The 12,237-nt window shown below is 43.1% G+C and overlaps 2 protein-coding genes and 1 long non-coding RNA gene across 16 annotated transcripts in view; 2 read left to right on the top strand and 1 right to left on the bottom strand.

Annotated features, from left to right (window-relative positions):
- Positions 1-3,215, top strand: part of dab1a (DAB adaptor protein 1a) — an 89,271-nt gene extending 86,056 nt beyond the window's left edge. For 7 of the 9 annotated variants that reach the window (XM_037249930.1, XM_037249926.1, XM_037249927.1 and 4 more), the window contains one exon: positions 1,867-3,215. Coding sequence is in view for 2 of the 9 variants with exons in the window: in XM_037249924.1 (XP_037105819.1) it covers positions 1,867-1,914 (48 nt within the window). In the remaining 7 variants the exon portion in view is untranslated. The remainder of the gene's footprint in view (positions 1-1,866) is intronic. The other 2 variants (XM_037249925.1, XM_037249923.1) reach the window with 1 other exon arrangement.
- LOC119121880 lies at positions 2,813-3,690 on the bottom strand. Of its 2 annotated transcripts, none has more exons than XR_005097777.1 (3): positions 3,596-3,690; positions 3,336-3,452; positions 2,813-2,982 (listed from the first exon to the last, which is right to left on the bottom strand). It is a non-coding gene; the product is annotated as an uncharacterized LOC119121880 (long non-coding RNA). The 2 variants fall into 2 exon arrangements; XR_005097776.1 differs by having other exon boundaries at positions 3,566-3,637.
- On the top strand, positions 3,642-11,049 carry LOC119121876 (FYN-binding protein 1). Of its 5 annotated transcripts, none has more exons than XM_037249919.1 (20): positions 3,642-3,897; positions 4,684-5,704; positions 5,778-5,914; positions 6,412-6,597; positions 6,686-6,938; positions 7,001-7,110; positions 7,230-7,258; positions 7,358-7,392; positions 7,675-7,849; positions 8,067-8,226; positions 8,291-8,399; positions 8,467-8,552; positions 8,624-8,705; positions 8,805-8,833; positions 9,107-9,167; positions 9,254-9,325; positions 9,411-9,433; positions 10,008-10,041; positions 10,259-10,350; positions 10,432-11,049. In XM_037249919.1, exons 2-19 carry the CDS (start codon positions 4,707-4,709, stop codon positions 10,335-10,337), a joined length of 2,658 nt encoding a protein of 885 aa, XP_037105814.1. In that variant the 5' UTR covers positions 3,642-3,897; positions 4,684-4,706; the 3' UTR covers positions 10,338-10,350; positions 10,432-11,049. The 5 variants fall into 5 exon arrangements, with proteins under 5 accessions (XP_037105814.1, XP_037105812.1, XP_037105813.1 ...); XM_037249917.1 differs by having other exon boundaries at positions 3,740-3,897; positions 4,704-5,704; XM_037249918.1 differs by having other exon boundaries at positions 3,740-3,897; positions 4,701-5,704; positions 9,414-9,433.
- The last annotated feature ends 1,188 nt before the right edge of the window (positions 11,050-12,237 follow it).

The raw sequence follows: 12,237 nt of genomic DNA, 5'->3' as shown, positions 1-12,237 counted from the left end.
TTGATACTGTGACCAACTGGGCTCATATTGCAGCCAAAATGTGCCGCTGTGTGTACCTGGGCTCAACAATTAATCAAATTCAAATCGACTTTGCAACGTAGTAGAATGCAACTTTGAGTCTGCAATTTGGAAGAAAAAAGGAGGAAGAAAATTCAAATTCTTCATTTCACTTTGTTAGCAGGGTTTTGGTCAATTATATATTAGGGGTGTGATGTAAAGCCGTTTTGAGTCAGAAACCGGTTTTGATTCAGCCGAGTCCAATCGAATCGTTACTTTAAAATAAACGATCCTTGAATCGTTCACACATCGGGTATGAATCGTAATCAATCGCCTTGATGTTGCTGGCAATGTTTTGTTCCTTTGAATTCGATTATAACGCTTTTAAATGCTGCTACATAGCCGTGCCATATCGAATCAAATCAAGATGCCACTGAATCAAACTGTCACATCTAGTGGGTGTTTTTTTTTTTTTTTTGTATTTCAATGAGTAAGTGCGTCCTGAGAGAGAGAGAGAGAGAGAGAGAGAGAGAGCGCGTAAAACGACCCGCCGTCACGGTTTGCCGGCCAATCTCATTTCGCTGTTTTTGTCCAGGTCCTAACGCCAACGACCCCCCAGTCCCCATCGAGCCCAACACCCGCGTGAGGGTTTTATTAGGACCACGGCTCCTCTGCCCTCTCGTATTTGGAACACGGTGAAAGATACTTTTAGTCTTTGTCAACGCGCGGCCTCCAACGTGATTGAATTTTTTTATAGCAGCGAGAAGGAGTCAGAACGTGTGTCAAAAGCCACTTGAAAATGAAGCCCCTCCCCCAAATCACAATCCACCTGGGGTATTGTGCAGCATAAGATGGCCAAACCAACAGCCAAGAGCGCAGGATAAAAAATACAATAATGAGTTGATTTTAATGAGCATAGGGGCCAGGAAAAACATTCCTGACACCAAGGCCAGCGATCCGGAATGTGGATACGTTGGCGCTTTGCAACTGCCCCCGATCTGTGCCCGGATCATAACAAAATCAACAAGACTTCTTCCGTAGTACAACAGAAGGTCCAATCTGCATTGGGTTCTGTTTGCAATACTCCAGCCACTTTCCAAAACTCTTTCAAATGAAGTATTCAAGATTGGGTTAGGGATTGAAAGTAAGTTTAGAAATTGAGAAGGCTCCGAACGCTGAAAATATAATAAGCCCGTCGAGCCGTCTTCACGGCAGGTGGAGTGGGCGACGGTAAATATGAGAAGACTAACAAGCGAGCGATCGCGGCTAGCTTGAGGGGCAGACACGATGAGTCACGACCGTCTTTTGTACACGGAGAAGATCCGCGAGTCAAGAACGAGTCGGCGAGTCAGACATGTGCCATTCGAGTCTCATGAGTCAGACTTGAGTCATCATTCTTAGGACTCGCCTGGTGAAAACATTGCGCAAATAGCGGCTGATTAACTCAGTATTTGATTAATCGCTCAGGATATTTATCTATTTATTTATTTAGTCGTGTTGGGTCTCACACATTGGGAGTTTTTCTTGCTTGAAGAGGGAGGCCTGGGAAGCAGGCTGAAGTGATAGTTGGCTTTGAAGCTAGTGCACTACTGCCACCCAGTGGTCACTTTAGTAATAAGAAGCATTTTGTTCATATTAATATTGGGCCTGTATGTAAACTGGCTTTAAGTCATCATCAGTGTGAACTGTTCCATCCTGCATGAGCTGATTCTATTTTTTTTCAATCCATGCAAAAAAAAAAAAAACCTCAAGATTCAAATCTCAAGTGTGAAACGTAGATGCTAACCACCCATCTACTGTCCCGTCCCAGAACAAATCATGAACCTTTCAAATCACACATCCTCCTAAAGTTGTATAATTTTTTTCTAGAAGAAGAAGGACCCTCTGTACGCCCGCATCAACAAAGGGAAGAAATAGAGAAATATGGGAACAGCAAGGCGGTTTGGACCGGCACTGAGAAAACTGGAGGAGGGAGACCCCCCACCCCACCCCAACCATCTCCCCACACTTGCTTATGTGTGTGTGAGGATGAGTGTGTGATCTTCCTGCCTCCTCTTTGCTCACTGACTCCAGGCAGGCCAGGTATCCCCACAGGTGGACTTCCCCCCCCCCCCCTCTCCCTCGCCTCCTGCTCTCCTCCATCTTTGCTGTCCGTGTAGACTGTCGCGGAGGCCTTGACCCGGTTGCAGAAACAAACTCTGGGAGCTACTCACTCGCCAGCCATACACACACGCACACATGCATTTGACTGGCCCAACCAGTCTCTTGGCAAACTGCTTTAAGAGGACCAGAACAATGTGGAAGGGAAGCCGACTTCATTCTCAATAGCTTTTTTGTACAATAAGAATTCAATTCAAAATTGAGCCGCAATGTCGGGTTCAGCTCTGTAGGAGGCGCTGTAGAGTGGCGTTAAAGGTATCCAGATTATGGGGGGGGGGTTGCCAGTGTGTAAATAAACATGACCCACCGTCTCCACCATGTCAGACCTCTGTGCCATCAAATAGGGAGGCTTCGAGTTATGCAAATGTTTGAACCCAAGCAATAGCCACATGCGTTTCCCCAACATTTAGTCTGATCCACACGACAGTCAGCCTCTCGTTTTATTTTTATTTTTTTATTCTTACAGCCCCACCTTGCTTTTCCCCCTGCCCACTTTTGGGAAACAATGCGAATTTAACTTACATGTATGTATATATACATATATATAGATAAATGTATAAATACATATATGGAATTAGCCAACAATGCAAAATTTCCTAGCTTTATAGTTTAGCCCTTTGTGTCTTTGATCGTTGGTCAGAAAAAAAAAAGTCCATGTGATTAAGTTTCATTTTAATGTGGCAAAACATACATTGGGAAGCAACCACTGCTTATCCATCGTTCGTATTTCGAGGTTGCGCCGTATTCCGGCCTGTGTGACCGTCTTCATCCGGCGACTCCCTGTTTCATGGCCAGAGTCGACGATGATGATGATGACATGTTGTTCTAGAGAGCGAGCAAAAACATACACAAAAAAGGGAACAGGAACATTTCTAGATTTTACCTCAACTAACAGTTTCTTAATGTAAATTGATATTATTTTTATCTTACCAATATATGACATTCTACAGCGGGGGGTTCGATCATTTTTTTTCTCCTGTTTTTTTTAGGTTTGGATTCACTTTTAATTTCCATATATCAACCATGTATTACTGTTCCAAATAAACACATCTCAACTATGTTGTTGGCTATAATTTGTGCAGTTAAAATGATTTGTGCACAGTGTCAAAAATGTTTTCAAATTTGCTGGAATGATATTTTTTTCCAGGAAACTCAAAACATTTGAGAAAGTGCCTTACTAGGTAATGTTCTGTATGTATGTTATAATATAAGTACTAAGTCGTCTTCTGCGTTACCAGTTTGGAATGTTGCCCAACCTCTTCTATTGTTGTGTTTTTCTCGTCTGCATCTTTTCACTGAAAAAAAAAATCCACAAACAAATCATACAAATTTTAAAATGTGTTATGAATATTTAAACTTTAATGCTAACTTGTATTTATTTGTTAAGAAAAAAGAAAAAAAAAATCACCTGCAGCAAAGTTTCATGACGCTCACTCACACTGGCCGAGTGACATTCCTCCAACATGAAGAAAAAAAAAAAGACATCCATACTCTGTTGACAATCTGTCCTGAAGCAGACTCGTTTGACGGGATGTGTGAGGAGTGTGTGTGAATGTGTGTTTCGACTTGGCGTCATTCCTCCACCGGAACCATTTTCAGTGCGCATGAGTGTTGTGTAAGAAGAAGTTTTCTTCCAGTCACTTTGTTTTAATGGCCGATATGTTTGAGCAGCACCCGAGCAAGATGAGATGCTCGACTGACTGAATGGACATCGAGGACGTCAACATACGGATGCCACAGGTACGCCACTTCACATCTGTCCTCAAAACTTACATGTGAATTTTGTCACGTGGTAACCCATCTTCCATTTCATCTTAAATAATTTTTGATAATTTTTTTGCAAGGGTGTGTGCAAGTGTATGTCAAAGAGGGTGCGTGGCTACAAAAAAAAATTGGGAACTGCTGCACTTAACTCTAATTTCTATGCTCTGACAAAAGGAATTTCCAAATGGTTCCTAAATAGACAACAATCCATGTCGCAATTATTTTGACATGATTTTATCACAGTTATTTTTACAGTGTGCAAAGGGGTGCGCCACTTCAGTCTGGATGTTATGGAACTTCAAATCAGCAATACCATAGCTTTTTTCACTTATATTTATACTTATTATGTCGCGTGACTTCTTGGGCAGGGGTGGAGGGGTGCGTCATCTGTTGGCATGCTAAAGGGCGTGTGTAGTTGAAGAATTTCGACTTTTGAGATCATGCCAAGCTGTCATGTCTGCTGTGAAAGGGTTTTCCTAAATGCGGTCCCGACACAACCTAATGTTAGCGATGCTTGCTAACTGCTTGATTTTCTCTGTTCTTTGTTACTTTTTGTGTGTATGTGTGGGGGGGGGGTGCGCCTTCTTTGTCAAAAGTTGGGCAAGGCTGCCTTAAGACCATTTCATATGCAAACATGGTCGTTTAAAAGTCACTTGGAGATAAGCATTGTCATACGAGCAAGGGGCGCACCCCTTGGTTATCAAAACAACGTGAAGAGTAGAATGCTTTTCCGCTCTTGCAAGTGAGGTTGATCTTTTGCAGTTATCTCCTCCCACCAGCAGACGATGGACTTCAAGGCCTTGAGGGCTAAGTTCCAAGAGGAAGACCTCCTGCTGAGGCAACCCAGAGTGAAACCAAACCTCCCAGAGAAACCCAAAGTGGTCCCTCCTCCCACTAGCCCCACGCATTACCTCCCAGCAGGGGCCCGCCCTTCCCTGCTGACCTCCATCAACCAGACACTGAACGGAAGATCCGTCATGGCCCCCAGGGTGGTCTTCAAGGATGAAAAAGAGAGCGAGAAGCCTCTCAAGACAACCTTGTTGGAGAGGAACCAGGGGAAGCTTCTAACCAAGGCTAGCAAGGAGCCGCTCGATGAGAATTTGCTGTACCACAAGTTGATAAAAGACAAGAAGCCCCAGCCAGTGACCACCGCCGATCTGGTGTCTGCTCCGTACCCCTCGACAGTTCCGAACTCCAAGAAGAAAGGCTTTCTGGGTTTAAAATGGCCCGCCAAAACTAATTTGGATAATGTTCCGACTGATCCCATCTTGGACACGCCCACCCTGGACGGTCCTGTACTGGCTCCGCTCATCCCGATACCTCCCGAGTTTGACGACGAGCCAAACTTTTCATCCTTACCTGATTCTGATGGCGCAATGGCCGTGCCTCCTAGCGTCACCTCACCCCCCTTTTTCATTTCTGATATTCCAGATCCTTACCTCCCATCTCCAGAGAGTGAAACACCACTGGAGATTTCTGTACTTGACCATCAAGGTAGAATAAGCTTAGTGCCAAGCCCTAAACCCATCTCCACCCCTTCGCCCGAATTCTCCTCCCCTATGCCGTCACCTTCCAAGCCTGAGCGCGGTGTGACGCCGGTCAGTATCGAAGCAATGCTGAAAAACATTGACGACTCCCCGTCGCCTCTCCCAACCGAGGGTTCCCGTTCAGCTCTCTCAGCCTTGGAGAGGGCGGACGACATTGGCCAATATAGGAGGAGCGGCGCAGCCGACCAAAGGGTCCTCGGCGCCCTGCAGAAGATCCGCAGGAAGTCAAACCTCAAGTAACCCAGACGACCTAAGCGTTAATATCACAATGTTAAAAATATTAACACTGACATTTCTTTCTGGTCTCAGCTTACAGACAAACAGTTCCGTCTCCAGTTCGCCGCCTCCCGAGGAGCTCCACCTACCTCCAAGCCCCACCACTTTGCTAGCAGAACTACCTTCCTTGCAGACCTCTCGGGCTAGACGGCACAGCAGTAAAATTGGCGGTGAGTCCTCAATGATCTCAAAGACACGCCAAAGGCTTTGTGTTCCCATTGGGGCACCGTAATATTCACAGTCAGAGGTGGCAAATCCAGGTCCGGAAACAGTTTAGCTTTAGCCACAGATGCTTCTACTCAACAAAAGTGGGATTCCTTAAATATTCAAGTAGCAGACTTATGCTAACCGGCTAACAAACAAATAAGTTGCGTCCGTGCTTGGTTGGACTACCAACCTGAAGCAGGTTTATTGAGTCAGCCATGACAATATTCTAGGAATTTGTAAAAATGCTAACATTTAAGTTGCAGTCACCCCAACAGGTTTGGTTTCCTCACAAATCCAATTGCGTCATTCCCGTGAGGTCAGGTCGTCTACCACTCAACTCCCTCTGACCGCATTCCGTTGACGGCATTAAGTCAGCCGTCGGACGTCAAGCGTGTCGGAGCGATAACATCCTGGAATTCCACAGAGTATTCAGGATTAACGAGCTGAAAACTCTGCGCAGGGCAAAGCTCCCCGACGTTGGAGGACACAAAGAAGGGAGGGACTGAAGACATACCGATGATGTTGGATTCTTTGCCAAGGAATGTGGACCGAGCCAACCTGGAGGTTGCTCCAAAGAAGCCTGTCAAACCTTCTTCCATCAAAACGCCCAACTTTGAACCACCACCACCTCCGACGCAACACAATGGTATGGAAACCAGATATTAAAGATCCCAAAAGAATGAAGCGTAATATCCAGTCACACCCGTCTAATTTGGATTTATGTTGTGCTTTAGCGATCCCCACGGCTTCCAATTTATCAGAAATGCCCTCGGCTAATGATTTTGGGGATGTGACTTCGAAAACGTTGGCGGCATCCCAATGGGGCAACGGGGAGCACACCGGCCCAGATATTCCAGACGGGAATACGCCGTTATACATGAACGGAATCATGCTGACCGGCAATCAACCGACTATCGGCAATCAATTACCGGACCATCCGCGATCATTTCCGGTCTCTACGACCGTGAACAGTCAAGCCACGGCAGGGTAAGAGGCACGACTGAAATGTTTTGGAAGAATTTTCTCGAGTGTTTGTTTTCAATTTGCAGGGATCAAGCTCACGGCATCGCCTACACGGGAAACTCCGATCATGACTTGTTCTCGCCTAAAAGGAGAGCAAAGACGGAAGTGGGGAAGAAGAAGAAAGGACCTCCAAAAAGTAAGAAGTCAAAGATCTCACTGAGTAGTGTGAGAGCTTAAAACTGAGCGGGCGGGGTACAATGATTGTCAAGGTATTTTGGAGCTAAGAAAAATGAAATGACGGCTCTTTTTCCACAGATCCATACGCCGAAAGCATGCAGGAATATGTAAGTGGATTTGTTTCGATAAGTTTTGATTATCTGCCAGTGAGTGTCACCGTGAGATGTAAACTGAATTAAGCCAACAATGTTTTTTGTCTTTTGCAGAATGAAGGCAATAATAAGGCAAGCTTGTTTGGAAAGTAAGGCCGGCCCCTTATTATTTTTATTTTAGAATAGTCTTTGTATTTCTTGTTATTATCAAAATTATAATAATTAATAATAATTATTAGTAATTCCTTTTTATTCTTTGAAATTGTTTTTTGTTTTATTTTATCTGCATTATAATAATAATAAAATGTAACTTTGATTTACTATTTTTAAATATTTGATGTTTGTTGTTTATTTTGTTTATAATGTTTTTATTTCTGTCTTTTTTTATTTCATTATTTTGTTTTTATGACTCAACTTATTGAATTTAACAGAAGGGACAAGAAGGTCGCGTTGGCGGCCGAGGGGCCCGACGACAAGGAGTTGAAGAAGCGAGAGAAGCAGCGGCTGGAAAAGGAGAAGAAGGAACTGAAGGAAAAGCAAGAGCGGGAGAAGAAAGAGCTGAAGGAGCAGGAGAAGCGCGAGAACGAGATCAGAAAGAAATTCAAGGTGAGCTGAAGGCGGCCGGAAGTTGGCGGCCTCCAAACCTGTCGGGATTCATTCCTCCAGCTCGAGCGACTGAGATGGGAGGGGACTTGCTGCAAATATTGCCCTCTTTCTACTTTCTTTTCTTACCTTCTTTCTTTCTCATCAGACCTATATTTTCCTTATTTCCGTATGTCAACTTTAAGCCCAGCGCATCAATGTAATGAAATATCTGCTTTAGATCACAGGTTCCGAGGAGGCCATGTACCGAGCGAAGGTTACCGTAACAACCAAAGGACGCAAGGACGACCTGCCCGTCCAGAAGGGCGACGACATCAGCATCATTCGCACCACCAACTGCCCAAAAGGAAAATGGTTGGCGAGGAACTTCACAAACAACTGTGAGTCACAGCACATTTAAAGGTGCCAAATGGAATCTTGATGGTGTTGTTTTGGTTTCTTCAGACGGCTACGTAGCGGTGGACCATGTGGACCTGGACATCAAGGAAATGCTGGAGCTGGGGAGGAACACGTCCGCCACTCGCATGAGCACCCCAGTGGAAGCGGACACTAGGTATGTGTGGGTCAACCATGAAAACTCAGTTGAAATATAAAACCATCCCTTTCTGTGACTCCTCCAGTGTGTCTGTACCTCGGTCGGATTTTCATGATTCTGCCATTTCCCCTTCCGGCATTTCCAACCAGTACCCGCAACCGTCCGAGAGCTGTAAGTGTTTTCTTCGTCTTGCTCTTTGACTATATATGAGAGTCACCGGGAACAAATTTGATGTTTTCTAGTCTCGGACGACAGCGAGGAATGGACCGTTGATGACGACGATGCAATCTCCCCGACAGACACCGCGTACCCACAGGCGCCATTGTGAGTTCACGTTCAAATAATGATACGATGACAAAGACTGTGTTGTTGTTGCTGCTGCTTTCACTCATGCCCCGCCCCCTTCATGTGTCTTTATCATAGGAGCAAGAACCGCTCCATGCCAGACTTGGGTAACAATATTTCTTGTATTTCGTATACAGTGGTGCCCTGGGATAAGAGTTTAATTTGTTCCAAGACCATGCTCGTAACTCAAAATGTTTGTATCTCAAATCATCTTGCACCATTCAAAGAATGGAAATGCCGGTAATCCGTTCCAGCCTTTGTTTTTTTTGTAGGAAAATAGTAGCATTATTGTACTTAAAGCTAATCCCAGCATGCATTGCGTTTACTAGCGGTCCACCACACAGAGTTTACTGACAGTTCTGTCTTTGGCTCCCTCAAAGGAAACGCTGACTTCAACGTTAGCCACCACCACAGTCGCAATGACCTCCACGCAGGCGGCCAGTGAGTTCACCGCTCACTTTTACACTGACTAGTCTGATTTATATGTATCATGCGTATGATCTGTAAAAAAAAAAAATTTGTTGCAGAGCCAAGAATGAAGCGCTTCAAAAGTTGGCAACATTTTTCCATGCACCCAAAGCGGAACAGCCAACTGCCAGGTAGGCTTTATGCCACAATGTAAAGTATCGCAATGTGATAACACACACAGCTTGTGTTTATTTTTTTGTCTGTATTTTTTTATAGCAGCACTTCGGAACCAGAAACAAGTAAGTCTTGACTCAAACGCAACAAAATGAATGCTAACAATGTGCAAAGTTTGACACATGAAGAAATTCTGACTGCAGGAGCACTGAGGTTGACCTTTTATCTCAGGTTGAGTCGCGACGCATGAATAGATCCCAACTATTTGAAAAGTTGCATTTGATGTGATGCGGTAAAAAAACATGACAAAGGCCAACTTGTTTTAAAGAGGAGCGCTCATGTTCCTCAGAGAGGGAGAGAGAGCTTTTTTTCAATCGTTTCCACAAAAACGCAAAAAGTGTCTTTTGGTTAAGACAGAATTCAGGTTTATTTATCTGTTGCAGAAACAGAAACCTCAGAAAAATTGGGTCTCATGGACAGGTTTTTCAGGGAAAATGTTTATTATAGGGCAATGCCATTTTATCCAGAATTTTTTTATTTTTTTTATTCTATGACCGTCAACCAATCAGATTTTTGCTATTCAAAGGCCAATCCTTATTCACATTATTTTTTAATGAATTAAGTTTGAGTAAAGCTCACTGACAGTGTCAAGAAACGCTCTTCCATTTACCAACTAACGCAGCTTGACTTGCTTCTCAGGGTTTGTGTTTGGAAGCCAACGTCCCATTCAGCAGTAAGACACACACACACACACACACACACACACACACACACACACAGAGAAAATTCAGTCATCTTGTATTTGCCCTCTTTCTATGTTGTAGCGTGACTGTAATTAGAAATTTATTTATTTATTTATTTATTGCAATAACTACATTTCATGATAAATATTAGACTATAACAATATCATATTACATTTTGGAAGTAACCAACACCCCCCCCCCCCCCAGGCCTCATGCAATGGATTTCGAATATCCCGATCTGCTCATTTTACCGCCTCCGGAACTCTACGCCGACGATAGCGAGTAGAAGAGGAAGACGGGTGAGGATGCATCCAAATCACTGCTGCTGAGGATGTCACCAGAAGTGATTTCATATTTTCTATTATCTGTTTGTTTTGCAGCAGAGGGTGGCCTTTCATCACACTGTGACACCTTCACCTTTTTTTTGTTTTTAAATCAAGTGGACTCACAAGAGAGTGGACCTGCTTTTGGACTTTGTGTTGCGAACCGATTCATAACCACGATCGGATGAACTTGCAGGTCCCTTTCGAGCCTTTACCAGTCTGCAGTGTTTTAGCCTATGAGGAAATATGAGACGAGTCAACCTTTGCTGACTTTGATTGGAAGGGGGGGAAAAAGAAAATTAGGCACGCGTGCGGCCTGCTTTAAACACACCCCAGGCGACATGATAATCAGTCAGGATAAGAGATACCCGACAATCGGGCATGTACTTAAAATATCACAATTTAGTTTAGATTGCTGGTTTAGATTATGGGAGTGCGCCTATTATTTAGTCCATGATGAATATTGTTTAAAAACACTGATGGTGACTGGTGATTTTAAACGCCATCCCGAAACGTCATTGTGTTTACCTTCATTTAGGCACCTTCCGAGACCTTCTCTCTAACAAAGTGTGTGAGAATATCAATTAACACACCACCTCTAACATTTGTTCGTTTATTGTCATCATTTTCTTTTCTCAATATATACTCATTAAAGTGCAAAAATATCATAACAGCGATTCCATGCAGTGCATAACGAGATCACTCCAAAGCTTTCACAATCAGGTAGGAACAGTGTACACACACACGCACACACACAGTGTGGTAACAAAACAAGGACAGTCACTTTTGGTACAATGTTTGATTTCAGGCCCTCGGGCGTGTGTGTCCTTCAGTTTTACACACATGCTAATTTCATACCTTTTGAACATGGCTAGCATGCCACCGATTTTTGCATACAGATGTCACGTACGCAGCCTCAAAGGGAAAATGCCGATGTTGCTTATTTATCGTTGTCGGCAAATTGCAAATACAGTAGCAAGTGCCTTCCGGTGCAGGCGTGCCGGATTTCCCCGAACGCCACAAAAAATATCAATAAATGGCTTCATGTGTTTTAATTAATTATGAGCTGCGTGATAAATTATCTGAAGGAGGATGGGGGTCACTCCTGAAACAAAATACCAATCAACAGACGAAATTGCAATTATGGGGTGAATAATGATTTTTTTTTTTTTTAGAATTAGTTACTATGGAGCAATGCCCCTTTGAATAAAAAAAAAAAAAAATGCTACAAACAAAAATTCTATAAGTGCATTATGAGGACTAAGTGGAGTATTTATACAGTACATTATTTTTGACTGACCATTTCATTTCTCCTTAATGTTTCTATGACACAAAGTAATTATACAACATATAATAATAAAATAGAAAACACAAAGGAGGGCATTTTGAATTGTATTACTTACTGTTCATTGCCCTTACCAATTGAATTTGATTCAAGATTGGCTAAAATGGTGTTATGGCGCCACCTGCTGCCAACTGGCGCTACACACAAGTCACGCTTTAAATGCATTTACATGTACACACTGATTTTGGTTCATTCGTCGTCGTATTGGTTTAAACGAATAAATTAATAAAATTTAAAAATACAATAAAATTTCAACGAAATATTAAATATTGATCGGCTAGGTAGTAACCATTTTACATGGTGTTTTTATTTTACTATGTATTTGTTTGTTTTGATAATTAACACCACCAGGTCAAAATGACCCATATAAAATTGTAAATAATAATGGTAATACATATTTATCAACTTTTAAATAATAAATGTTGACTGAACAGTCTGTAACAGTGTTGTGGGTCAAAGCCGGATTAAACATGCTCTGTTAGCCTTGTTTTGTTCCTTTTCTTTTCCCCAAACTTTTT

Source organism: Syngnathus acus, chromosome 4, assembly GCF_901709675.1.
Source record: "Syngnathus acus chromosome 4, fSynAcu1.2, whole genome shotgun sequence".
Classification (NCBI taxonomy): Eukaryota; Metazoa; Chordata; class Actinopteri; order Syngnathiformes; family Syngnathidae; genus Syngnathus; species Syngnathus acus.
The sequence above is the reverse complement of the archived record's forward strand: the minus strand, read 5'-3'. Positions and strand labels throughout refer to the sequence as shown.